The sequence below is a fragment of the Drosophila yakuba genome, chromosome 3R (genome assembly GCF_016746365.2).
Source record: "Drosophila yakuba strain Tai18E2 chromosome 3R, Prin_Dyak_Tai18E2_2.1, whole genome shotgun sequence".
In the NCBI taxonomy this organism is placed as follows: Eukaryota; Metazoa; Arthropoda; class Insecta; order Diptera; family Drosophilidae; genus Drosophila; species Drosophila yakuba.
In genome coordinates, this window is record NC_052530.2 from 9,661,657 (window position 1) to 9,689,647 (window position 27,991).

The following is a 27,991-nucleotide window of genomic DNA, read 5'->3' on the forward strand; positions in this document are numbered from 1 at the left end:
GGCCGGCCGTGCGGCTGGGTGGAGTGTTGCGGGGGGTGAAGGGGGCCATGATTTGAGGTAGGACGGCGGTGGGCGGCACGCTGCCAAGGCTGCGCGGTGACAAAGCCGCGGCGAGCATAATGCCTTCTTGATTGAATTGGACCTGAGCAGCTCGGGCAGCTCAGCCGAATTAATATTGGCCTCAGAAGTCGCATACCCGAACGTGCACTTGGAGTGGAGTACAGGTCCACGTCCACGTCCCCTGCCCCAGAAACCCCCACCCCCCTATCGATCCAGCGGTAATGATGATCGGCTGCCATTTGCTTGCGCTTTCGAAAAGTAATCGCTCGCTAATAGCCACCATATCGTATGCAGCGCATGCGCAAATGCATAACAACGGTTTTTCAAATTGCCTGTGCACTTGCAGGCGGGCACCCATATACCTTATACCATATACCAAATACCAATTTCCAATCCCCATCCCCTGCCCAGCAGATTTTTAGTACCCCCACCCCCCACTGCGGACGACCTTAAACGTTTGTTTACGGTGGCTGTCGCTCCAGTTGAACGCTAATTGGATTTCGAGCTTAACTCCAGTGCGACACCTCACTTCCGAATGCCCACCCAAAAATAACAGAAGTGATTGCGGATGTTTTGCGGCTGAACTGCGGAATGCCCATGACACGACTTTTTATGTTCTTGCATGTTATTTTGGAATTGATAGTGATGCTCTTGATAGGAAATTTATGTTCGTTGTGTAGATGTGTATGTGGTTTAAAATGGAAACTATATCATATATAGAAATATATTTCATTGTGATGAAAAGAATAAATAAAACTATACACACTTATGTGATTTTATAGAATTTTATTCATGCTCTAGAACACATACGAAATGGCATGGGGATGAGGAGCGTGGTGCACAGTGGTCTTCAGAACAGGAACGTGGTGGGAGACGAAGGAATGCGCTGGAGCTGCGTGGTGCACGACATGGGTCACTGGGGCGTGGTGGATCACCGGTGCAAAGGATCGGTGCACCACAGTCGATGCCTGAGAAAGCGGCTTCAGGGCTGGCAGCTTCTTCAGAGTCGGCAACTGAACTTTGGGAGCGACTGCTGCAGCTTGTGGCTTCACAACCACCGCGGCACTAGACAGTTGTTCACGCCGCACCACTGCGTTGAATCCACGGACATCATCGGCGGTGTAGTCCACGATTCGTCTGTAACCATCGGCATCATTCACGGTGTACTGACCGTGGACCACATCGCCATCCCGAGTCTCCGATTGCGACTTGACATCTCCTGTCTCTGGATCCTGAACATCATAGTTGAATGAGTACTGGGGATGCGAATCATAGGTGTCCTCGCTTCCGGATGTTTTCACGGGCAGTAGACCAGCTTGAGCCAGGCAGACGAGGGTCACAAATATTGAAATCTGTAAGTGTAAGTGGTCATAGGATTAGATGTATACCAATATATGCAGCACATGACATACCTTAGCCAACATGCTGATCGAATTTGTAGGAAGAAGAATTATGTTTGCTCCTGTCGGTAGTTTATTTCACACAAGTCCACTACGGACACCAGATCGGCTTTTATAGGCTGCTTCCTTCCCGTCGACCCAATGCCACAGTGCCCTGCTTCTGCGTCTGGATCTCAACAAGGTCATCGCGGAGACCTCCAGTCCAGTCTCTTTGCAGACCGCCTAATTGACGTTGAGATGCCCCAACAAGTTTATCAGGCAATCGACAGGTTTTCAGTCCGTTTTTTACCTGCTGTCGGAATATGCGCTCCTTAAATAATTTAACGCAGTTATTTCGAACCAAAATGTAGAATTTTTAATTTTTTTGTTAACTTGCTTTTTTAGGGATAACTGGCAAATATAATAGTAATCGCATTATTGGAAAAATAAAAGTTTTTAAATTTCGAATTTCTGTTGACCGACCTACCGATAATATTGTATTCATATCAGTGAAAGAAATCCATATTTCAGGAACAACTTTAAAACATATTGCCGATTGGGCGCGGACATGCTACTGCTGCTCAAATAAATGTATACAATACTGTTATAGTTTACCAGTTGCAGCTTTGAATCGAAATATAAAAGCAATACCTATTGGTATTGACTAAAAAACCACACTTAAGATGTATAATAATTTACTTGTTTCTTGTTTTAATAAAGATTAATAATTCTCAACCAAGCAAAACGACAAAAATATTTAAATATCTTAGTCTGCCCAAAAGTATGCAGTAATATATTTTTCTTCTTGACCAACAGGTGGTGCTACATTTTCCCATTACATCATTTACGCAAAGAAATACATGCTGGTAACAGGGCGGTTTACAAAAATGTTCTTCTATTATACATACATGTTTCAAATGAGCCTTTGTGTTTGATATTATGATGCATATTGGCATTGTAAATTAAAAATGTGTAGTTCAGACTATAATGTTTCTTTAATATTAGTTAACAATAATTAAGGAAATGCGTTTAATTACCTTATGAGAACAACATGAAAGCGTCACTAATGTTTGAACTTATCTATTTTCTTCGCTATATTCTATGTTATGATAATTGTCAATATTCCAAGTATCTAACTTTCACCACCAGACTCACCCAAGTGCCAGCCTGCCAATCAACAAATAAATCCTATGCCTAAGCATCACTCCGATTTTCTTGTTCAGCTGCTTTGCAAACATTGCACTTCGCCAGGGAAACAAGGGTAGCAAGTTGTTTTTGATAGACTGTTGGAGCAGTAGGGGCTGTTCCATGGAAGTCTGCTCCGATTGGTTCGCTTCTGCTGCGAATCGGATAAAGAGAGTGCGCAGACTGTTGTCTCGCTTTAACTTTATCCGCTTCAAAAATGAAAGACTCTTGCCGTGCCAAAGGATTTTCTTAATGCCCGTTGGCTTTGTTATCAATTTCAAGCCGGTTTTAGCATAATTTTGCATCTTAAAGAGTCAAGGTCAATCACAAGTCCTTCTGTCATGTTTATCGCACTCAAATTATACCAAAGATTATATTAAGTGAACATAATAAGTTTGGCATTTACAAACTTTATTATTATTATTATTTATTATTATTTACTGAGGAAAATAAATCCTTGTTACAGCCTTGCAAAGGTTTTTATGAAGAAGAAGGTAAGAAGGTATCTTTCGTCATAAAAGATATTTTTCATTAATCCGTGAACGTCTTAGGTAAACTAGTCTCTCAAAATTTAAAACACGCTCTTACTACACACCCCGAAGTAAAACTATCCAGAAATCTTTTTTATAACAAATATTGTTAAAACCGGAAAACAGTATATTCCTTCTACTTAAGCGAATTGTGTAATATTAAAACGATACAAGAAAAAAAGGTTGGCTATTTTTTAAATCGTTTTCCATTTATGTATGTATCGGGAATACATTTTGGTTATATTATTTGGAATGTTTTGTAGCATACGTTTGTATGGTTTAAAATTTGTATTTTGATGGACTCTGATGAATATTATATGTTTTATCTATTTTTTTCTAAGTAACTAATTAGGTATACAAAAAAATATTTGCCATTATTATATGAAGTTCTATGGACTTGTATTTTTTCCGAAGTATTTACATATAATAGTTGTTTGAGGTAAGGGTGTTTACGTTCATTTTCATAAAGCATTTCGCATAAAAGTTCTTTGAGGATAAAAAATGTATGTTTGATGTTTGATGCTAGTTATACCCGTTACTCGTAGAGTAAAAGGGTATACTAGATTCGTTGAAAAGTATGTAACAGGCAGAAGGAAGCGTTTCCGACCATATAAAGTATATATATTCTTGATCAGGATCAATAGCCGAGTCGATCTGGCCATGTCCGCCTGTCTGTCCGCGTGTCCGTCCGTCTGTCCGTCCGTATGAACGTCGAGATCTCAGGAACTACTAAAGCTAGAAAGTTGAGATTAAGCATACAAACTCCAGGGACATAGAAGCAGCGCAAGTTTGTCGATTCATGTTGCCACGCCCACTCTAACGCCCACAAACCGCCCAAAACTGCCACGCCCACACTTTTGAAAAATGTTTTGAAATTTTTTCACTTTTGTATTAGTCTTGTAATTTTCTATCGATTTACCAAAAAACTCTTTGCCACGCCCACTCTAACGCCCTCAAACCGCCTAAAGCTGATACGCCCACACTTTTGAAAAATGTTTTGATATTTTTTCATTTTTATATTGGTCTTGTGAATTTCTATCGATTTGCCAAGAAACGTTCTGCCACGCCCACAAACCGCCAAAAACTGTGCTTAAGACTCTCTTTTTCCCTTCCACTAGCTGAGTAACGGGTATCAGATAGTCGGGGACTCGACTATAGCGTTCTCTCTTGTTTTGTTTAGTTTTATGGGCTAAGTAAGTATTTAATAAATAAACGGGGCAATTTTCCACTTTAAAATGAAAGGAAACACTGTTAATAAGTTTTGAGGCGACTCATGTCGCCGACTCGAAGCCCCTGGCTTATATTGATGAATTTCCATACGAACTCTGGAAAATTAGGCATCCGCAATTACAGGCATCAATCAGGAAAATACTGATCGAGATCCCCGCAGAGTTTTGGAATTAGCCGAAAAATGAACATGTGATGATTTCAGCAACTGATTGGGGTAGAAAGCTTAAAATCCTATTCATAAACTTAATGAGTTCGCCTGGCCGAATTCCAATTCAATTAAAGGGGCGGCGTACCAGTTAGGACAACTCTTGGCTTATATGCAACAGGTATCCGTCGCCGTCTCAGAAGAGCCTGATAAACCAAATTTGGTTAATTAATCATTACAGGAGCGAACAAAACGCCCGAGACAAAAGCTGCACAAAACCGAAAGCCCAGGAAAAAAACACGAAACAAAAAATGGCACAAATATCGATTTACCAAAAATTACAAAGGAAACCCGAATAGTACCGCCAAGTTTGGTTCTTCGAACGGTGACAGTCGGCGCCGGGCAATCCATCAATTTGGTTGCAGTGCCAATTACGCCAGTTACTCGTCACGTCACGTCTCGAAAACCGGCGGACAGCGGACAGCGACCAACGGACACCGAAAACCGGACAACGGACAGATACGGGCTGCCGTGGGGAGACACCAGAGCTGTGTAACAACAATCGTATCGTATCGTATGCAGCGTAAATCGAACGGCGGCACTCCAAGTTTTAGAGGTTTTGGAGCTGTAGTAGATGGCGCCCCCATCAACTTGGCGTCAGCTTGTTGTGCTCTTAAGGCTGACGCCTCTCGGAGCTGTTGGGACGTCATCTAGCCCATATATCTTACTTCGGACGCTTCGATGGCGCTAAACAGACGTTGATGGCGCGACTTACAAATCCCTTGAAACCTATAAGGTGCATCAGGCACTTGGCCGGACATTTATATGCACTACTAAAGTGGTGTGGAAATCGCTTTAATGGTTAATCGGTTATGATATAATGATCTTTACAGATATGCATGAATTTATAATTGGATTTAAGTGGAACGTAATTGACTTAAAGCTCTATCAGATCAAATAATAAAAGCGTAACATGCAATGGGAAAAGAGTAAACAAAACTTTGTGGCTTACGGAGTGACACTTTAACTGTCTCTTCAAATGAAAAATGTTGAATATATTGTATGTATGATTATTGTTCAATATTTTATAGTCTTAGCAGTTTCGATCTCTCGAAAATTAAATACAGAGTCCTGAAAAAAAAACAAGAAAATATATTTCAAGTTTTCAATTAAAAGCAGGGGTGCTAGGCAAATATTAAAAAAAAAAAAAAATGGAATTTTTTTTGGTCAATAATTGGAATTTACAATAAAGTATCGAAAAATTATTGTAAGACCTTAATCCATAAATTAAAAATATATAGTCGCTAGGGAAAGAGCAAACGAGAACTTTAAACCTTATTCTCTCATAGAATTAGAAATTGGACAAGAGAGAAAGCTATAGTCGAGTTCCCCGACTATCTGATACCCGTTACTCAGCTAGTGGAAGGGAGAGGGAGAGTCTTAAACACAGTTTTTGGCGGTTTGTAGGCGTTATAATGGGCGTGGCAAAAAGTTTTTTGGCAAATCGATAGAAATTTACAAGACTAATACAAAAATGAAAATAAATCAAAAAATATCACTTTTGCAAAAGTGTGGCCGTGGCAGCTTTGGGCGGTTTATGGGCGTTAGAGTGGGCGTGGCAAAAAGTGTTTTGGCAAATCGAAAAAAACTTACAAGACAAATAAAAAAATGAAAAAATATTAAAACATTTTTTTAAAAATGTGGGCGTGGCAGTTTTGGGCGGTTTGTGGGCGTTAGAGTGGGTGTGGCAACCTGAATCGACAAACTTGCGCTGCTTCTATGTCTCTGGAGTCTGTATGTTTAATCTCAACTTTCTAGCTTTTGTAGTTCCTGAGATCTCGACGTTCATACGGACGGACAGACGGACGGACAGACGGACATGGCCAGATCGACTCGGCTATTGATCCTGATCAAGAATATATATAATTTATATGGTCGAAAACGCTTCCTTTTGCCTGTTACATACTTTTCAACGAATCTAGTATACCCTTTTACTCTACGAGTAACGGGTATAAAAACAATTAATAAAATGAAATTATGTATTTGGTATACCGAGAGAAATTGCCAAGGAAAATAGTAAAAGGAAATAAAATCAAAACATTTTTCAAAAGTGTAAGCTTTGGGCGGTTTGTAAGCGTTGCAAAGAGCTTTTAGGCAAATCGATAGACTAAGTCTAATTCACGTCACAATTTTGGCCCATTTGTGAGCGTGGCAAAATAAATTTACAAAACTAATACAAAAACTTAAAAATATCACAACATTTTCCAAAGGTGTGGGCGTGACTGTTTTGGGCGGTTTGCGGTCGTTAGAGTGGACAAGGAAGTATCACGACACAAACTTGCGCTGCGCCTTTAGCTTTTAAAGTTCCTTAGAACTCGATGTTTATACGGACGGACAGACAGACCGACATACGGACATGGCAAAATCGACTCGGCTTATGATCTTGATCAAGAATATATTTTATAGGGTCTGATTTTTCAGTCTGTTCTAGTATTCCCATTTACTCTACGAGTAACGGCGCCTTTATACTTTACTACTACTACTGCTAGTCATGTTCCATGTTGTTTTCGCAACAGTTTGGTGTAAGTGTAAGTACTTACAAAAAGTAAGGGGACGTTTGTTGCGACAGCTCGCACATACATAAATATATATACTTTTACTTTACTTTTCAAAGCGAGAACATACTTGGATTTCGCATTTCCGATTTATACACAACTTTACGGTAAGCAAGATTTGCAGAGGAAGTATTGCATAACTCCAAGGAACTGTCATAAATTATCCCAATCCTAACTGAATGCTAAACAAGGATACCTAAGCCTTACATGTATTTCGCTTTAGCCATGTGGGACAGTTTCAGGTTTGGGATCGTGTTTGGGCCGTGTTATGTACGTTGTGGTACATACAATATGTGTACATATGTGTGTATTGAAAGACACTCGCACACATCCTGTTACTATTAATTGCTGCTGTCCGAAAATATAACAAATCACCTTGGAGCGTTGGGCAGGACCGCCAGAAAGGACGCAGCGAATGGCCACTCCAGCCGTCCTCCCCCTCCGAAATTCCCCGTGCGAGTGTAGAGACAAAAACTTGTGAAAATGTCAATCAAGTTGAACAAAAACAAAAAATTCCCAATCCGAAAGAGGAAGGAGCGAACCACGAAGTTTTCCAGACAGCCAAAGATGATGCATTGTGCGTGAAAGGTGCATGAAGATATCTGACGATTGTATCTCTATCCCTGCCAAGTGACAGACCCTTACACCGGATAACTCTTAGGGGGCGCCTACGAATTGCATCCCACTGAGTCAGAGTCAAGGTCCGGAGATAATGTCAGAAATCGGAGTCTGTCGGGGTCGGGGAGGTCGTTCTACGACGATTTAAATTCCACAGTGCTGCCATAGATGATGAGCTGTCATATGTGCAAATGACGATTGACAGCTGCCACAGCCAGCATCCGTTTGCAGCTCCTCCAGGTTGCAATCCCGGCCAGCTCCCAGACCGAAAACCCATTCCTAGTTCCCGGTTCGCATTTCCAATCCCATAGGAAGCTTCTCTTCGTTACCTGTCCGTCAATTCATTTGGGAATTTCGAGGTGCTAAAACGTGCCAAAACCACAAAACAAATACACAACATTGGGTTTCCAGTTAAAACAAGACGTCGACATGAGCATGGTCAGGGGCGTAACTTTCTATACTATCAGCAGGCGGCAGGGGTGGATTACCTTGGTCACGAATTGGGCCCGAAACATAAGCGAAACGATTTTAGATAGATATCTGCTTTTTCGAATTAATACATTTACATTTTACAAAGGAGAATTTAATTACATTTCTGAAACTATTCAGATATTTTTACCAGTGAGCACTCTACTGCTTACATAAAATTTTAAAAACATTAATATAGAGAACCATCTGTAGAATAACATTAAGTTAGAGAGTCTAGAGAGTGCCCTTTAAATGAATCTCATAAGCGAGCTGAGTTTTGAATAAGGTTTAAGGAGTCTTCCGTCTAGACATAAATGTAACCATTACAACAATCTTCTAGAGATTTCTAAGACAACCATTGTTTACTGAAGTCCGCCAAAAAGAAAAAAGAGGACGTCTAATAAGTGCACATATTGACTGTTAAGGATGTTGCGAAGCAATTTAAAGTAAAATCAGGAAGGTTTGTTAAAAATGGCTAAAATGGTGAACCGATTAGCTATGTACATAAATGTTTCCCAGTAGTAAAGGATCATTTGGGAGAACAGCTTTCGATTCTATCAACTGGTGAGCATCCCCAGCCAGGTGCACACCAGTTCATTGCATAATTTCATTCCCTTCATAGAACTACCATCTTGAGTGGACGTCAGTCCGCTCCTGCCATGGCGACAAGAAAAAAAAAACTGGCAAACAGGGAACGAGAAAATCTAAATGGAAACGGCAACTGCCAAAAACCGGTAGTCGATATGCGGGTATACATATATATATATGTATGACTAACCCCCGAACCACTGATAAGGGCAGTCATGCGAGGAATCCCTGGGAGCGAGCGAGACGGCGGTCGCAACACGTACGCATCAGCCACGAGAGGAAGCAAGACCACAGGCTGTCTGCAGGAGGCGTGGCCAAGACCAGCGGCTGTGCGGTCTGAAAGAAATCGGGTTCGGGCCAGTAATCAGTCACGACTTGGAAAGCGCGCAGGCAGCACGTCGTCGTCATCGCCACCGGGAGTCGTGTTTTCGGTTCGATAAGAGATAAAGCCCTTGACCGTCGCGTAATTTTCTTGAGAACCAAACAACTGAACTATTACAAGAACTGTGTGTTGCAAGTGAAGAGTACCAAGTGATACACCGGTTAAATCGGAGTGGCGAGAAAGTGTGGTTCCGGCTGGACAATATGATGGACGTAAGCAGCATGTACGGCAACCACCCGCACCACCACCACCCACATGCCAATGCCTACGACGGCTACAGCACCACCAGCGCGGCAGCGGCCAACGCCAGCAGCTACTTTGCTCCGCAGCAACACCAGCACCACTTGCAGCAGCATCAACAGCATCAGCAAATACAGCAGCAGCACCAGCAGCACCTTACCTACAATGGCTACGAGAGCAGCTCCCCAGGCAACTATTATCCGCAGCAGCAGGCGCAGCTGACACCACCGCCCACCAGCAGCCACCAGGTGGTGCAGCAGCAGCAGCAGCAGCAGCAACAGCATCAGCAGCAGGCACAGCAGCAACAGCTCTATCCGCACTCGCATCTCTTCAGCCCCAGTGCGGCGGAGTACGGCATCACGACGAGTGCGACCACGGGAAACCCGGGCACGCCGCTGCACCCCACTAGCCACTCTCCGGCGGACTCCTACTACGAAAGCGACTCCGTGCACTCGTACTACGCCACCGCCGCCGTGGCCACAGTTGCACCACCCAGCAACAGCTCACCTGTCAGTGCCGCCAATGCAAATGCCTCCAGCAGCACACAGCAACAGGCAGCGATCATCAGCTCCGAGAATGGGATGATGTACACCAACCTGGACTGCATGTATCCCACGGCACAGGCTCAGGCCCCGGTTCACGGATATGCCGGTCAGATCGAGGAGAAGTACGCCGCCGTGCTGCACGCCAGCTATGCACCCGGACTGGTGCTGGAGGATCAGGATCCAATGATGCAGCAGGCCACCCAGTCGCAGATGTGGCACCACCAGCAACACCTGGCCGGCAGCTATGCCCTGGATGCCATGGACTCGCTGGGTATGCACGCCCACATACACCACGGCCTGCCCCACGGACACCTGGCCAACTTGGCCGCCAACTCGCAGCAGCAACAGCCACAGGTCCAGCAGCAACAGCAGCAGTCGCACCAGCAACCGCAACACCCGCAGAACCAATCCCCAACGGCACATCAGCAGCAGCTCCATCAGAACTCCGTGTCCCCCAACGGTGCAATGAGTCGCCAGCAGCGCGGAGGAGTGATCTCCCCTGGCAGCTCCACTTCCTCCTCCACCTCCGCCTCAAATGGAGCACATCCTGCCAGCACGCAATCAAAGTCGCCAAATCATTCCAGCAGCATCCCCACCTACAAGTGGATGCAGCTCAAGAGGAATGTTCCTAAGCCCCAAGGTAAGTCGAGCTAGGAAGAAATGTACTGAAATAATCCGAGTTTTAATCCGTTTCTGAAAAGTTTTCGAACATATGGAATATGGTTACAAAAATCCCTCTATGAAATATTTAAAACACAGGATGATATCAGGGTTTGGATTATTAAAATTTTAGTTTTCTTTATTTATTTCTAGCGCTGATCAAAAAGTCGTTTGAAATTAAAATCCCGCTAATTGTAGAATCAACAGGATAGAACGCTATAGTCGAGGGGCGTAAGGCCTATCATATGGGGTGGTCACTATATTTTTGGTATACCGTAGTTATATATATAAATATTTCTGTAATCTGCATGTTGTATCTCATCTTTCTAGCTTTATGAGATTGAGGTGTTACGAATGATGCAAGTTGGCGTAAAGGGAAAGAATGCCCAAAATGTTACTGCAAATGTCTATAGATTCGTAGAACTCCAGAATTTCTTTATTTCTTTGTAAATCAATACAAAACAATTTTATTGTTCAACTTTTAAGTTGTTCTAAATGGTTTTAAGTTGTTCACGAACTTGCGTTTTTTTTAAACAATTTATGCGTTCTAAGCTTTACTGAACGCGTCTCATTAGGCAAAGTCTCTGGCAATTAAAGAACCGCATTCCTTGCTAATTGCCATATTTAACTTTTCAACTCAAATGGCTTGCTCCATAGATCCCATATAACTTACAGAATATATTAAGTTTATCGGACAGTAATTATGCAAAGAAATACACACTATTTAATACATACGAATGATGGTTATTTAGAGAAAAGCATAAGAAAGAAACCCAAGTAAATTCCAAAAAGCGTAAAACGATGACTTTCAAAACTGATTGACAGGCCAAGATACAAGAATCAGTCAACCAGTAAAACCAGAGAAAACGAATAAAAATGTGAAAGAAATTACGTCGATCGAAAAGATTAAACAATATCATGAGTATGTTTATAGGTACCACTTAAAAATCGTAGCCATCAACAATAGAATGAACACAAGTATGAACAATTAGCCCTGCAGAAATATTAGCAAACGTGAAACGGCATTGATGCGGCAGACAGAATATCAAGAAAGACGTCCAACCGGGGGCATGTCACCTAAAAATATGCCTGTCTCTTCAAATGCCAAAGATTTCGCCCTCCTCTGCCCCCCCACTCTACAGCCCGGCTACGAAATCTCAATTCTCCGCGACCTCCACGCCCCTTTCCGCCTCTCATATTATCCGCCGTTCTCCTGGACTCTCCTTTGTCATATTTCTTGCATATTTCAGATAATTTTGTCAATGCCTGTGCAGTCAGTCAGGTTGTCACTTGTCACATTCGCGAGTGGAGTTTTGTATCTCGGAATTAGCCAGCTAAGAAAATGTATTCGCATTGATAAAAAAAAAGATTCGAAAAGTCCGTATTGTATGCGATAAATAAAACGTCGATTATCCAAAAGAAGCAGCTGCCACTGAAAAAACGAGTATTTTTATTGATACTTCGTGAATTGCATAAAATTCGAGCGTAAGCCTTTAATTGCTTTTCAAAAAGTTTGAGGTCAGCCGAGTAAATAAATAGCAACTAACTGAATGGGGCATACGTGCTTATGGCTCACCCTGAATTTTGTAATATAATTGTTGGGAAAGGTTGTAGAACAAGCATAAGGTCGAGTTTTAAATATATGGATATTTTTTACTCCTTTTGGGTAATTTAAATTTAAATTTATACTAAAAATAATTTTATAATTTAAAGCATGCGGCCATGCTGAAAGGTTTCTCCTACAAATAAATTATATTTGTTCATAAAGGGACTAGCTACGCATTTGCTACCCACATTGTCATATTCCAACCATCCTCCCAAACCTGTTGACCAATTTCATTTGGCTTTTGGGGGTCTGGTAATGTACTTAACCTGTTCATGAATCAAGTTGCACAACTGACGCTGATTACTGATATCGGAGCATCGTGGCTCGGACCACTTACAGTTCAAACGTAATCCCCCGGCTACACCAATAATCATACAAATATTTTCTTATTAATGCTGAAAAGTGTCATTTACATGCATCGTTTTCAATTAAACGACGCCACAGTGGCCCGAGTCGAACGCAACCGATCCGAGATCCGAGATCTCAGATCCCAGATCGCCGCCGATCCAAAATCCCCACGCGCCGCACCCAAAACCGAACCTTACCGACGCGTGCAAGTGGAGTCAGGCGCTAAGATGGGGAGCTGGGTGGGGCAGAGAGGTGTAGATTGCACAGAAAGAAAATTAATTAGTTGAAAAGACAAATTGTTGATTCAAAAATTTGTTGTTAGTGCCAACACATTTTATTCTTCTGCACTGGAAAATAGCATGCTAGCCATCTTAGTTTTATTTTGGTGACTCAACAAAAAGGTATTTAATCTCGGTAATTTTACAATTTTTATTTTAAGACCAAGTAGGGAATCATTGAGTTCGATACGGAATATGATTTTTCTCGATGTGTTCCAGGGGCGACCGCAAGTCAAACAAACAATTAAAGCGTGCATCCAGCGGCTGGGAGATGCATCCCGAGTCCAGAATGAAAGTGGGGCTGCTCCTCGGCATGCCGAACTGGAACTGGAAGTCGAGTTGGCTGTCAGAAAAAATGATTATTTAAATAAGAGTCTCTCGTTTGAGCCTCACTGCAACCGAACTGTCACTGAGCAATGATCTGCTGCCTCGTGGCTCCCCTGGAATCCCTGTGATGCTGGGGCTGCATCTTGGATTCTGGTTGCTGGATGGTGGATGCTGGAGACGCTGCTCGCTGTGAGCACATGCTTGGGTCCATCTGTCATGTCATCCATTTTCAGGCAGGGAAACAGCATAATCAGCAATCGTGGTTATAAATGGTAGCGTTCGACTTATTGGCATTCACGCACATACCGACCGACTGGATTTCCGCTGACCAGCCCACGATTCAAAGAGTTCTAATGTGTTAATCAGCATTTTTCAGTAACCAGACAGAGATCAGTTGAAGTTGAAGCAGGAATGAGGAAGGAGCTTGCTCCCATTGCCATGAAGATTAATGGACATTTTTACAGGGATTTGTCACTGACTAGGAATTGGTTTAAGATACACAAATACACAGATACAACTTTCCACTTTTTTAGTAACCAATATCAATCAACGCGCGAAATCTCGAAAATACTTTTGGCAAGATTATGATGACACCTAGATAAAACTAAAAATAGCTATAGTTATAAAAAATAAACCGCCCAAGGAAACGAAAAACTTATCCATCATTCAAATGTCAGTGTTATGGAATTTAGAACTCTAAGGAACTAAACATTTGCGAGATTTGAGTGGAATAAGCTGACACATAGTGTGCAAAAGAAAATTAACTTTAACAAGAGCGATCGCTATAGTCGAGTTCCCCGACTATCTGATACCCGTTTCTCAGCCAGTGGAAGTGCGAAGGAGAACTTTCAACACTGACATTTTTTGGGGGTTTGCTCGCGTTAGAGAGGGCGTGGCAAAAAGATTTTTGGCAAATCGAGAAAAATATTACAAGACTAACAAAAAATGTGAAAAAATATCAAAACATTTTTCAAAACTGTGGGCGTGGCATTTATGGGCGAATTGTGGGCGTTAGGGTGGGAGTACCAAAAAGATTTTTGGCAAATCTAAAGAAATTTCAATACTAATCAAAACGGAAAAATATCAAAACATTTTTCAAAAGTGGTAAAATAGGTAATCTCTCATCATAATTCCTCCCTCCATCATTGATTATCTTCTATCTTTCGAATTTATATCCCTTATTAGCACCCAACTAAAGGTTTTACGACCTGGCATGGTGATAATTTTGTTTGTTTTTATTAGCCTTTTGGTGGGCCCTGTTCTAATTGAAAAGTTCCCATCGAGGCGGGTTAGCCTTGTTGTGGTTGAACAGTTTAATTAATGCGTGGCAACTGGAAGTTCGCTGTTTTTTCTGTTTCTGTTCGTGTTTTATTGTTTTTTAAACGATCTACCACTTTGTTCGTGAATTTCACCCACTCCCCCGAGGGTGGGTGGGAATTTCCACACGCAAGCCACTGCCCGGAATATATGAAATATGAAAAGAGCTGACAAAAGTGAAGGAAACTCGAATTAACATAAATGTTGTTGGAAAAAAGAAACAGCAGAGAAGTTTTGGCCAAAAGGCTGCAAAGGTGTTAGTTCTCTTGGCCACCAAAGGTTCAGGGGTCAGGGGAGTGGCCAAAGAGGGGCATTCGCTGGCTTTATTCAACATTTATTTGATGTGATGTTTTGATATTTCTTGACACCAACACGCGACGCGGACCGAAGAGCGACGAATGTGCCACAATGAAAACGAAATGAATTAATTACGTGCATTTCAAAACAGAAATTGGTAAGATATGTATATAAACGAGCTCGTGGCGACCGAGAACCCCGAAACAAAGACTCCTGCCCCAAATGAAGCAGACTATTTAAATGAAATGATATTGTGGATAGAAAAGTGACCACCAGGAATGCGAGATAACATCAAACGCTTGCCCAAGCCCAGCCGATCCAAGCCGCACTGAACCTAACCGAACAGAACTGAGACCTCGACTGGGAGCCCCGCCCGCCTGTCTGTTACCCACGTCGTCATCGTCAGTGGCTATTCCCTTTGCCTTTGCCTTTGTCCGGGTCGCAGAGACCAGTTGGTTAGGGATCGCAGCGTGAGCGAAGCGAGATGAAAAACAGGAGAGAACGCCATAGTCGACATCCTCGACTATCGGATACCCGTTACTAACCCTAGCAAGGGCGTGCTAGGGAGTATACGTCTTCTGAAACACACTCTAGAATCTGCACGTATAATCTTAACTTTTTAGCTTTTATAGTTCCCGTGATCTCGAGTTAATACGGAGAGACATACGAACAAACGTGCTTATCCAGCACTTCTGTCTGCTACAAACTTTTAACGAAATGTATTATTCCCTTCTAGTCGACGAATTAATTATCAAATTGTCCATTAAATATTATACATTTTAGAACTATTCGGTTGATAGTCAATTTAATTAATATCAATATATATATTATTTATAGTCGAATCAGCCGTTTTTATTCAATCGATCACAACCAACGGGATACAAATTATACCACAGTATATAATTTATATTAATTCTTTGCAATGCAATAGTTTTTTGAGCAAACTTCATTAAAATTGTTTAAAGATTTTAATCACATTGTGTGCAAATGGCTTACAACCTTTTTGTTGAATGTTTGAAGCCATCACGCTCCCATCGCTATCGCAGGCTTTCGTTTACCGCCTCCAACCTCAACCAAAAATAAAAAAGTCCAAACCGGGACCAAAAAAATGTATGGCATGTGTCGTGACAAATTTTGTTCGCTGGCGCGCGCTGAGTTAACATTTTTGAAAGCGTATTATTAAATTTCTTTCCCCGCTCTATGTTTTTCGTTCCCCCTCCCCACACTTCCCCCCTCACCAGGGCCAAGTGCGAAGGAAACCCCCAAACCCCCAGGAGCCTAGCCTTTGCCCGATCAACGAATCGATTTGTTAGGCGATAAGCCCCGGTCAGTACTTACAATAATTACCACTTAAGTAGGACAGGAAAGGGTCAGTCTCGGATCCAAATCCCTATCCTAACCGGACTCCGTCTGCACTGCCTCAGTGACGTTTACACACCCAAAATGTCAGTTTCCATAATTTCCATAAGGTTTGACTCGATTCCAAGCGAGTTTCTGGGGACAACATGGGAAGCACATTAGTCCAGTCCGCGTGACAGCCAATGGAGTTTGGAAAGGGGGAGAAACTGGAAGAGCTGCTCCCAAAAAAGTAAGACGGAACGGTGTAGGCGGAATTCGAACTACCAATTTCAGGGTACTACGGGTTAATAGCTTAAGTCTTAGTCTCGATTTTAAATACGTAGTCGACTGCAATTTCAACTACTGCTCTGTGATTGAATGATTGTTGTTCAATGTTGTTCAATTAATAATTATTAAACTTGAACTTGGCTGGTTTACAACTGTATTTTAAAGACCGAAGGCAGCTTAAGGAAAGTCAGAAGATTTCATAAAGACCTTCATCAATTTGGCCGAGTTCTAACATACCCTCAGTACTCTGATGCCAAGAAAAAAAGAGGAAACTGACGTTTCCAAAATGTGTGGCAGCCCAACCACCGCTGCATTAAAGGATATCCCTCAAGGGTGCGCATTCCCGATGTCCTTGCTCGCACTGTGTTATGTAATATTAAGCACAAATATACACACTGTGATGAGGAGTTGTTTGCCTGAGCGGACAGTTGGTGCAAACAGTGCGCCAAAAGCGGAGGATACGGATATCTTATCTGCTGTTTGCATTCGGTTGGCGTTGGCCCAAGGTTCTCTTTTCGTCTATATCCATGGCGCCCCGTATTCCGTTTCCTTCGGCGTCGCTGGCCGCCTTAATACTTTTCAAGTGTATAATTTAGTAAATTATATAAGTATCGCGTTACGTGCCCTGACACAAGCCCAAACACACTCAGGCCCCAGCTCCATGGCGTTATCGACGATAAATGCGGATCAATATCGTTGGGTTGGCCTTTTGTTTGTTATTTCCCTTCTTTCCGCTTGCAAAATTGCACAACGTCATCGTAGTCTTTCGACTTTTCAGGAAACTTTCGTTCTGATAGGGTTATCAATGTATAGCTAATTGATTGTGATTTATTTGGGGTCCACCTCTGTCCTTACCTACATAAACTCTATTTTTAAGTCAGTGTACTAAAAATATATTTCACCTGAAGTGGTCTATGGGCGAAAGTAAAGTGGATTATCGCTTGCGGAAGTTGTGACAGTTGTGAAGCCCAAGCTGTTACTGACAAATAAATATTGCCAAGACTTTAATTGATAATTGTGCTTAATATTTACATTTAAAACCATAGTTATATCAACAGAAATGCGGAAATTCCGTCCAAGTCCAAAAGCCCTTTTTTGAAGGAACTCCATGCCACACAAAATGGATTTTCGCTGTAAGCGGCGTCTGTATACAAAATACTTTGTGATCTAATGAATCATTTGACGAGGCAAACAGTAGTCGGCCAACAATTTAAGCTGTTACCAAATGGATTTGCCCTTTAAAAAAGTGTCCAAAAAAATGAGACAAATGGTTCGGGCAATGAAAACTTTTGCTCTGCGGTGCTCTTTGAATGGTCGGTCAAAAAGCTCGAGTATTTAGCAATTGATCTGCGAATCAAAGGGACCGCTCTGAGCCCTAGAGCTCTACAATTGTCTCTATTTCTCAGTGTGGCGGTGTGCGCTGGTGATTTCATTTCAATAATTCTCTCCGTACCAACAGTACCGCACAGTAGATAAAATGGTAAACGAAAGCTGTCAATTTGAAGTCCCATTGTTGATTTCGATTATTGTTCCCAATTTTACTGCTCTCGCCTCGCACTCCGTTCGACTCCGTCCGATATCAGGGCACATTAGGGAAGGTGTCCACCACGCCTAATACTGCCGATCTAACCGATCTGACCCACCACACCGCCGATAACGACAATAGACATCAGGCGGCTTTAAAGTGGACATTCTAGTGGCCAGAAAGGCATTAGCCATTTACGCTTGAACTTCAACTTGGCCACGACTTGATTTATTTAGTTTTTTGGTTTTCATTTCGGCCGGAACGAAGCCGGCTGATGGATGTATCCTATCTAGCTTTAGGCTCGGCCACTAGGGACAGAAGGCTGGTATCAGGGTATTAACTGTACGACCCCATACGGGCTTAGTTTAGATTGAAAAGATTTGATTCAATGATTGAAAATTGATGGTGAACAACAAAAATAAAAGCGTTGTGGAAATTATGTACTCGCTGTGTCCGAATCGATTATGTTTTTATTTGCCATGATCCATAAGCAACTCATGGGTAATAAGACACTCATAAGTACATTAAATTATGAAATTCTTCCGATGTTTAATATTAAATCTTTGCTTTTTCACTAGTTATTATTACATTCTCCAAATAGACTTTGTTACGTTAACAAAGATTCTTACAGTTAAATTCATGTAGCCATATCGACTTGCATCGCTACGTTCGAATAAATGGATAAATACTTTGAAGCACATGATTCGTGATTTTATGCCCAAGTGATTCCTAAGCCTCGTAACACTTGCGTATGACAGTTGCAATCCAAGGACAAGCAAAAAATAACACCAAAATTAAAATCTCAATTTTGTAGAAACAGCTAAGCGAAAAATACACAGGGAAGGAAAAATGATTTATTATATAGAAATTATCTCATGTAAACAAGTCAAGTCAGTTGCCAGTTTGGCTAATGCCACTTGTCTCTTCGCAGGCCCCAAAACCACCGCCCACCCCCTCGCACCAGTCGGTAAAATTTGTTAATTTGTCTAATGAAAATTTATACACACACTTTTTTGTGGGGCCTCGGAAAATCCAAAGCAAACTGTAGGCCTATGAGCCAAGTCCCAGATATGTATGTACATATGTATATGTACCGGCAGAATTGAAGGCGACGGCCTGAAGTCTGAGGCTCGACGTCTTGTCTGCACGAATTTCCACGGCAGGCACGAAGATTGATGATGACATTAGCATCATTGTCGAAAATATTTCTTTAAGCCAGCCAAAGGACCAAGAGCAGAAACCTTTTTTTGCCAAACACTTGAGCGAGGCAAAATGTTTTGAAATTTGTTTTGTTGACATTTTAATTTGCAAATACTTGGTGTGTGCGAATATACTCGTATCCATGGCCGCGTGTGCGAACGAATGAAGCATTAATTGAATTAAATCATCAAAAAGTGGTGGACTGAATAGGGGCCCTGCGAGGGGGTATTCCTGGACGTTAAGGGCCATGTCAAGTGGAGCCACTCAAAGTGTTGACTGTCAGGCACACGCACACGCACACGAACTGGAGTATATAGAAATATGTATTCTACGAGTATGTGTGCCAGCCCACAGTTATTTTTTTGGCATTTGGCAGCCATTTTTATTCGAGCATTTTTTCTTCCTTCTTTTCTTAGACCCTATCAAACACCCTTATTTTGCTTATTTCAACGGCTCTTCAGCAAATGTCCGTATATACGAAGTACATGTATGTACGAATACAAAAAGGGAAACTATGAAAATCCACACATCCACACATCTGCGCATGTGTTCGTGCATTTTCGTTCGGTGATCCGTCATCTTGTCAGAATGTATTATTCGAATTAAGATTTTACTTTTTTCGCTGCTTTGCTGCCATTGAATTGTATTAACACAAGACCAAGAGAGCAGCTGTAACTCATACAAATGAAAAACCAACCCCCTCCATTTTCACCCACCCCCTAGAATCAGTAATTTCGCTGCTCACTCACTGCTATTTATGTGCACACCAAACACTCTAGCCTAAACTTAAAAATAAAATTCCACCAACAATAATAAGCCCAAAAAAGGCTTTTAGTCGGAAACGTGGAGTTGTCACTGCTATCGGCCGGGGAATAGGAAAACTACTTCAGCCAATTATCGCCATAGAAGGAAGAGATAATCTAACAAATTATCAAAGTTAACTAAATTTCTAAAAAAAAAAACAGAACTAAAATAAAATGAAGGGGGTGTTGTAGAATGAAAGTATTCATTCATTGTTAGGAATATTTTAATTGTATATAATACTCGAATAGATTCACAAAATATGGTATTTAAAACAATGCCTCTTCGAATTTTGTTGAGTTATCTTCCAAGCCATAACAAGCTTAGTTTTTCTCCATTCCAGCCAAGTTCATTCTGAACATTTCATGGTAACCCGAAACCCTCTAGCATATAATCCTAACCATATCACAATCGCCTCGATAGAACATGCTTAATTTAATTTAAACGTACTTTAGGTCCCTATGTTGGGCCATTTCTTATCGGCAAAAAGTATGTAGTACAAATATAGTATTGTCGACAATTTTGATTTTCGGGTCTATCAGATGGCTACCGGAATTCAGCGTAATCTATGGAATGGAAAACACAAGTAGAATAAACAGAAAACAGTAGCCAAAACGTTGCTATTAAGATAACACAAATATGTGCATTCGAGTGCCTGTGTAAATATTTAAATCGAGTTTGCGTTGTCTTGTGTGTGACGGCGACATAATTTTCCGAAAGGTAAACACCCGATCAAGATGTTCGATAAGAAATTGAAAACTTCTTCCGGGGAGACGGGAGAGACAGTTAACAAGATTAAGAAAATGTGTGTCGGGCGCCAGTTGAGACATTTTTCAATTCCCTATGGAGGGTTAATATCTGACTCAGACAACTCCCATTGGTTTCGTTTTTGATTTCTTTCAAATATCTCGTACCCTTTGTCGAACGACTTCCATGTGTGTTAGACATCGTGACTAATAAGCCGCGGGACGTCTGCTATGCCCATACAAAACTTTCAATTAAGCTGGAAAACTTTACCTTACTTCTGGTGGCAGCGGGTTGTGTAGTTTTGGGGAACGATGATCTGTAGATACAATTATGGGAATTCGGGTATTGTGCATTTCACGATTCGTGTTTGAAATGTACGTAGATACCACGATACGACTGCATCATCGCATGACATGTGGAAAAAGTCTCGGGTTGACAGGCGGCAAATAAAACTGACAGAATGAATGGACATGGCTCGTGGATTTTCGACGGGATTATGCCAGTTTAGTCAAGTCAGAGTCAGAGTCCGATTCCGAGGGTCCTAACTTCGAACCTCGACTTTCCAATCAGTGTTGACTGTGCCTAATTAGCTGGCTCAACCCTCCCCAGAAAAGGGTTATTGGCTGAGATTGCCAACTCAATTAGTGCCGACTGACCTCTGGTCATTCTAACTCCGGAGTTAAACATCTGGCCAATAACACTGCCTCCGTTTATTGCAAAATATTTTGGTCTATATTGGCCCTTTCGGTTCCTTGCCAAGGGGGCCATAAATTACTTGCAGGTGATCAATCACTTCGTCACCAAAGCCCCCGATCGTCAGCATTTTTGGTCAGCTTTTTTCTGGTGCGCTTTTATGGCCCCAGATTAGAGCAGATTCTCGAAACTTTTGCCACATGACGTTGAAGTTGACGTTGAGGTTGACGTTGATGTTGTGTTTAATCAACAATTAAAACAATTTACTTTTAATTGAAATATAATTTTCTATTTGCACTCGAGTTAAATATTATTATCAATTGAGCCGCTGCGGCGGCCAGACGGCGTTCCACGCACTACGTCCGACGGGTTGGGTCTCAGGCCCACTTAATCGCCCCAAAACGGACCCCATGTAATGCCACCCGGCTCACAGACTGCCAGCCAGTGTGTGAATGTGGGCGAGTGGGGATCTCCGTAAAGTGGCAGTGGCGCCTGCATAATAGAAGTGATAATATCATTATATCATATCAAAATGGCCGTTCTACAGCGAATGACTCACCGAACCCAGGGAACTGTACTGTACTGGGCCGTGGAACTCAAGGCCAGAGGGTAGACTAGTAGAAATAGATAACAGCTGACGAACAATTTGATATATCAATAAAACACTACAAGATGATCTTAATTCAAGCCGCAATTCTTGACACTAGTTGTTACGTTCGTTTTAAAGTATTCATATGATTTGTAGGCAATCTAAGTACTTTCTGAAGTCTGTTTTGAATTGTGTTATCTCGGTATTTTCCCCCATACGAACATTAATGATAAATCGAAATAGTTTTCATTAGTCTCTGATTTCTTTAAGCTTATTTTATCTCCATGTGTAACTTTCCCCATAAATGACTCCCATAACTTGGCTAGGACAATCACGGATTTTCCTCATCTAAGTTTTCACTCGAGAGCCGTGTGTGTGATGAACAGGAAGACATGCAAAAGTCAAACAATCGTTTGGCTGCGTTAAACCTGCAATTGTAATTACCGCTAGTTGAGATGTTATCAAGTTACATTGACTCGGCGTGGCGCCCCTCGCTGCTCCAGTTACCCCCCTTTGCTGTGCTTCCCCACTCATCCGCCTCTTCGGTAAATTCTGCTGCAGCCACACTGGTGTTTACATTGATTGTCAACAGTGTCACCTAAGCGCCATGGTGCCAGCCCAACGTCCAACCCACCCCCTCAAGATGGCCTTCAGCAGGGAGGGGTGAGGGCGGCTCTGCATGCCTCGGAGTTTCCCTACTTTCCTCCGCTCCACTTACCCCTCTCTCCCCGCCGAATCCTCAGAGCTCGGAGCACTGAAGTGGAAGCGATCCCCGATAATGCTCTCTAAAACTAATATTACAAAGTAGATATCATTTGGCGCCGGACAAAAGCGACAGTGCCGCCAACCGGCCGCGACATGTTTGACAACCCGAGCGACACCAGCATCGAGCGAGGCAGCCGTGCCACTAGCGGAGGTCGCACCGTGCCACAGTGAAGCAGGAGGTGCCAAAGGGACAAAACTTTGTGCTTTACGCTCAAAAAATAAAATAATAGTTGCAAATATATCGTACCAACGATTTTCGTTTCTGTACGTATTTCTGCTTTGTATTCCATCTAAAAAGAAAAACATCTCAAGAGCAGATAATTCTCAAATAAGGAGACTACCACAACTTTTAAAACAGAGTAAAAATCAAAAAAATGTAGTACTTTGTATATTATATTTTTTTGCTAAAATGGTAATAGGAAAGGAAAGAAACTTCTGTACCGCTGCCTTTTATTCACAGGGTATTACAAAAAAGTGCCTAGAACAGGGATTGATTTTCATGCCCCAAATCCTCTGATCCATGAATAACTTTCTAACCTTTCCCACACCACTGTTCAGCGATTGGCGACGGCATATTGACAGCCCAACCGGAATGCAGTAACTCGCAACTGAACTGTCACAGTCTGTGCTGCTACGAGTATTACTGCTACCGTGAGAGGGAATGTGGATGTGAACGTGAAGGTGATTATGATTGTGACTGTGACTGCAGTGCAACTGCAGCGGGGTTTGCTTAGTTTGTTTGACTGCGAGCGGGAAATTCAAATGCAATAATCCTGAGGCTTGTTTTCTTGGACATTCCTATGTGCATTACGATAGGAGTAGAGCCGAGTTCGAGACCGTTTTCAGACCGACTGGGCACTTATCAATCGATCCGCAAACAGTTCCCAAATCCCCGAAAGGTGCTCGCGAGCTACTGTGGATGCCAAATTGGGTACCAGTAGCACTTGGAGGAGAAGTCATAAATTCATCACTCATTCGGCTAGTAAAATTTATTTATTGCTCGTAGCTTCCGGCTTGATTTATAGCACTTGCAGCGGCCAATTGACTAAAAACTGTTAAACCAACTCGATAACTAAACGGGATCGGGCATTCCGTTTTAATATGGCCGCCATTCGGCACTTTTTTACTTGATAGTCGTCATCATCGGGCCATGAGGAAACTCTTTAGGTTGGTGGCTGATGGCCGCATAATGCTCATTAATCGGTTTGTGCTGTAGGAAAGTTCCTTAAGATTTATGATTGTGCTAAAAGGTTTTTTATGAGCTAACGATTTATATACCCTACTACACCACACTCCATAAATTAAACTACAAGGAAAGGTAAACGTTTTCTTTAAGCTATTTTAGTTGCATAAAATCTATCCTTTAAATTTTCCAATAAACTATAGGACAATTAAAAATTAGAAAAGAAAAAAAACGAACAACATTTTTAAGAACCTGCAACTATTCGCTTTCCCAATGACCACGTCTTAAACAACTCTCCGGACCAAAATAGGATTCCAGGTCCGAGGCAAGCCTACAAATATAATGATTCCTGACCCTCCCACGAAGCGAAGTGAGAGCTAAAATCAAACTCGCAGATCCAGAGATAAGTTACAGAATGCCCGCCGTCAGGATAATCCCAATATTTTCAAACAAACCTATTGAGCGCGTTAAATCCTTCTATGGAAAGGCAAACGGCCAAAAGGAATTATTTTCATCATCGTCGGATTTAGCCACGGGGCGCATGTCAAATTATGAATAAAATGCAAAATCACGCAAACAAGCCAAAAGTCAAACGGAAAGGACACAGTTTTGGGCAAGAGGGTTTTGGGGGAGATAAGCCGGCGAGGATCGGAACTCTCACAATGATTAGCTGCGACAGCTAAGGATCAGCATTAGGGATCGGCCTCCTCACCTGCATCTCACTCCCTTTGCCATGGAACCACAACAAAGAAGAGGACAGAACTCATGCTACACGAAAATAATATATCGTGTTGAAGATAGAAAAAAAAGGACGGCATAGTATTTTGAATTAGCATCCCTTATAGCTACATTACATAGTTAATAAGATTAAGTTTGATAGGTGTAACTAAATGATTAGACGAAACCATTTCGTTAGCACTTAGTTAATGTATTAAATGTTTAAAATAGTTTATAAGAAGTGCCAAGTTTCAAAAGGGTAATTATTCCAATAATTGACCTCGGTCCAACCTCCAACCTCGTTCCTTGCTGAACAGATTATACTATTTAATAGCTTTATGGTGTACAAATTTTGCCCAGTGTGCCTGACAACCCTCCTTCTTTTATTTCCAGCACCGAAACTACCTGCCAGTGCAATCGCCAGCATACACGACTACCAGATGAATGGACAGCTGGACATGTGCCGCGGAGGAGGAGGCGGGGGCACCGGCGTCGGGAGCGGTCCTGTGGTCGTTGGGGGCAACGGATCCCCGGGGATCGGAGGCGTCCTTGCCGTGCAGAACTCCCTGATAATGGCCAACAATGCGACGGCGGGAAGTTCCCATCCCAACGGCATGGGCATGGGTCTGGGCAACGGATCCGGATCCGGAATGAGCAGCTGCAGCCTCTCCAGCAACACCAACAACTCCGGCCGCACGAACTTCACCAATAAGCAGCTAACCGAGCTGGAAAAGGAGTTCCACTTCAATCGCTACTTGACGCGGGCGCGGCGCATCGAAATCGCCAATACGTTGCAGCTAAATGAAACCCAGGTGAGAAAGCAAGCAATCAAAAAAATGTGCATGCAACGATCTATTTTTATTAGCATAATTCATTAATTAGTCGATCTGGCCATGTCCGTCTGTCCGTCCGTATAAACGTTAGCATCTCAGGAGCTGTAAAGGCTAGAAAGTTAAGATTAAACAAGCAGGATCTAGAGACTTAGACGCAGCGCAAGTTTGTTAAACCATGTTGCCACGCCCACTTTAACGCCCATAAACTGCAAAAACTGACACACCCACAATCGTTAAACCCCTTTAAACCACGCCCATTGTAACGCCCGCAAACAGACCAAAAGAACCACGCTCAGTTTTTTTTTAGTTTTGCCAATTTCTATTGATGTGACAAAAATAATGTTGAACATTCACGTTCGCACTCCCACTAGCTGAGTAGGGGTATCTGATATTCAAGGAACTAGACTATAGCGATCTCTCTTGTTTCTAATACTTTAGAACACCGTACATATTGATATATTATATTAAATAAAGGCACAAATGTAAATAGGTTTGACTTTTGATTAAAGGTATCTATCTCGAAATTGGTTTTAACATGTTATCCACTATGCTTGCAGGTCAAAATCTGGTTCCAGAACCGCCGCATGAAGCAGAAGAAGCGTGTGAAGGAGGGCCTTATTCCGGCGGACATCCTGACGCAGCACTCCACGTCCGTGATCAGCGAGAAGCCGTCGCAGCAGCAACCACAGCCGGCGGAACTACAGGTGAAGTCGCAGGGCAGCGATCTGGGCGGGAATGACCTGGCCACAGGAGCAGCTTCAGGACCCACAACAGCCATGACACTAACAGCACCCACAACCCAGCAAAGTTGAATGGTTTTCTTCGTTGATGGTTGTAATTGTTATGCTATTGTTGTTGCTACCGCCAAAATATTGACGCATTTCGTTGTGATAAATTGATAGAAAGTGCACAGAAGATCAGAAGAACTAAACTAGGCGAGGGTACAAGATAATGAAAGAAATAATATATCACACACATAGCAAATTAAAATCCGTAATCAAACGCTAGCAACTAGTGGAATCTAGGTGCCATATTCATGTAGGGGATGTAAATACTTACACTTACATTTCGCATTGCCGCAGCTGAAGTTTATTGGACTAGCTTAAACTGAACTCAGGGTTAAAATAAAAAGAAACTTACTTAAAAGCACGCAGAGCAATTGACAAAAAATATTGATACAAACAGAATCAAAACATAAATCTAAACTATTTAAAACTTTCCAATAACTAGTAGTAATAATAAAACCTAGTAGAAACCCCTAGTTAGATTCCACCCGCCACCACCAGAGCTCGTCTGTAGTATTATTAGCTAAGTTCTAGGATGCCCGAGTTATTCGTTTTGTGCTTAAAAGTAATCGGTGGTAAATCAATCTTGATGTACGTCTGTATATTTAATCTAGTCCTAATTGTAATATAATTATAGCTGTACTCCACTCCACTTGTATGAAGAAACAATAAACGAAACCCGATTGCAAATTGTTAATAAACAATGTGGACAAGTTATTGCGAGTGTGGGCGTTACAAACATATCTCCGATGAATTGTGGACGTATTTATTTTTGGTAATCTCCGATTTCCAAGTACACCGATAAGAGAAGTCACATTCGACTGGCGATTTCTACTGGAAAGGGCCGACACACAAACCAAACCAAATACTGCCTATGATATCTTGATTAATTGCAGAGCGAGAGCCATGGTCAAAATACCATATGCAAATCTATCATTTTATGGACAGATATGGCTGGGGGATTAGGTTTTATATATTTAAATTGATCACATGTTTGTGAAAATGTGAATTTTTTGGGATTTATTGATCTTTTTGCGACAAGAAAAATATCCAGGAAATTCATCAAACTCCTTTGACAAAAACGGTTTTGCATATGGTGGTTGATAGATAGGGTTTTAAGTCCACATATCCACAAATGAGAATTTAAAAAACCTGAAATCAGAACGGAACTCCCTTCTATTTTTTTCGTTGGAATTAATTCATGATTAAACCAGTAAATAGCATAAATTTTTTAAATAATAAAGAAAACTAACTTACTTGCCTTTTAAATTAACAGTTAAAATATTACTAAGGAAAAGAGAAAAAGTGGATGGTCTTAAACTAAAGAGAAATCAATCTAGCTTTAACAACTAATATTAAAAGATACTTCACTTTCGCGGTTTATTTTTAGACTAAATAAATACACATTCCTTAAACATGCAAGACATGTATTTATGTATTTTAAACTTATTTTATTAAAAGTTCGATTTTTGCTACATTACATTTATAAACCAACGTATGAGAAAAGAAGAGAACAAAAAAAATGTTCAGAATAGAATCATTAACTCGCAAAAGGTTTAGTTACAAATTTTAGGCAATAAATAAACAATCAAAACAAAAAGTAGTAAAGATAAATAAAATGCGCAAAAAAATATAATTACATATATTTTTCAGGGGTGCCGCAGAAATCGCTTTGCTTGCAATAAATAAGTGGAAGACTTTTTACATTG

The 27,991-nt window shown here is 41.7% G+C and overlaps 2 protein-coding genes across 2 annotated transcripts; one reads left to right on the forward strand and one right to left on the reverse strand.

The window, feature by feature from the left end:
* Nucleotides 1–826: 826 nt before the first annotated feature.
* On the reverse strand, nt 827–2,627 carry LOC6536145 (pupal cuticle protein Edg-84A). Its single transcript, XM_002096710.3, has 3 exons — nt 2,477–2,627; nt 1,473–1,770; nt 827–1,412 (listed from the first exon to the last, which is right to left on the reverse strand). The coding sequence occupies exons 2-3, from the start codon at nt 1,482–1,484 to the stop codon at nt 858–860; spliced, it is 567 nt and encodes a 188-aa protein (XP_002096746.1). The 5' UTR covers nt 1,485–1,770; nt 2,477–2,627; the 3' UTR covers nt 827–857.
* Nucleotides 2,628–9,174: 6,547 nt separating this feature from the next.
* On the forward strand, nt 9,175–26,983 carry LOC6536146 (homeotic protein labial). The gene is made up of 3 exons (XM_002096711.4): nt 9,175–10,625; nt 25,058–25,476; nt 26,055–26,983. The coding sequence occupies exons 1-3, from the start codon at nt 9,404–9,406 to the stop codon at nt 26,307–26,309; spliced, it is 1,896 nt and encodes a 631-aa protein (XP_002096747.1). The 5' UTR covers nt 9,175–9,403; the 3' UTR covers nt 26,310–26,983.
* Nucleotides 26,984–27,991: the final 1,008 nt, after the last annotated feature.

Coding starts and splice junctions, on each gene's coding strand:
- LOC6536146 (XM_002096711.4), top strand. CDS start 9,404: ATGATGGACGTAAGCAGCATGTACGGCAACCACCCGCACCACCACCAC. Junction 10,626..25,057: donor GAATGTTCCTAAGCCCCAAG/GTAAGTCGAGCT, acceptor TTTTATTTCCAG/CACCGAAACTACCTGCCAGT. Junction 25,477..26,054: donor TGCAGCTAAATGAAACCCAG/GTGAGAAAGCAA, acceptor CTATGCTTGCAG/GTCAAAATCTGGTTCCAGAA.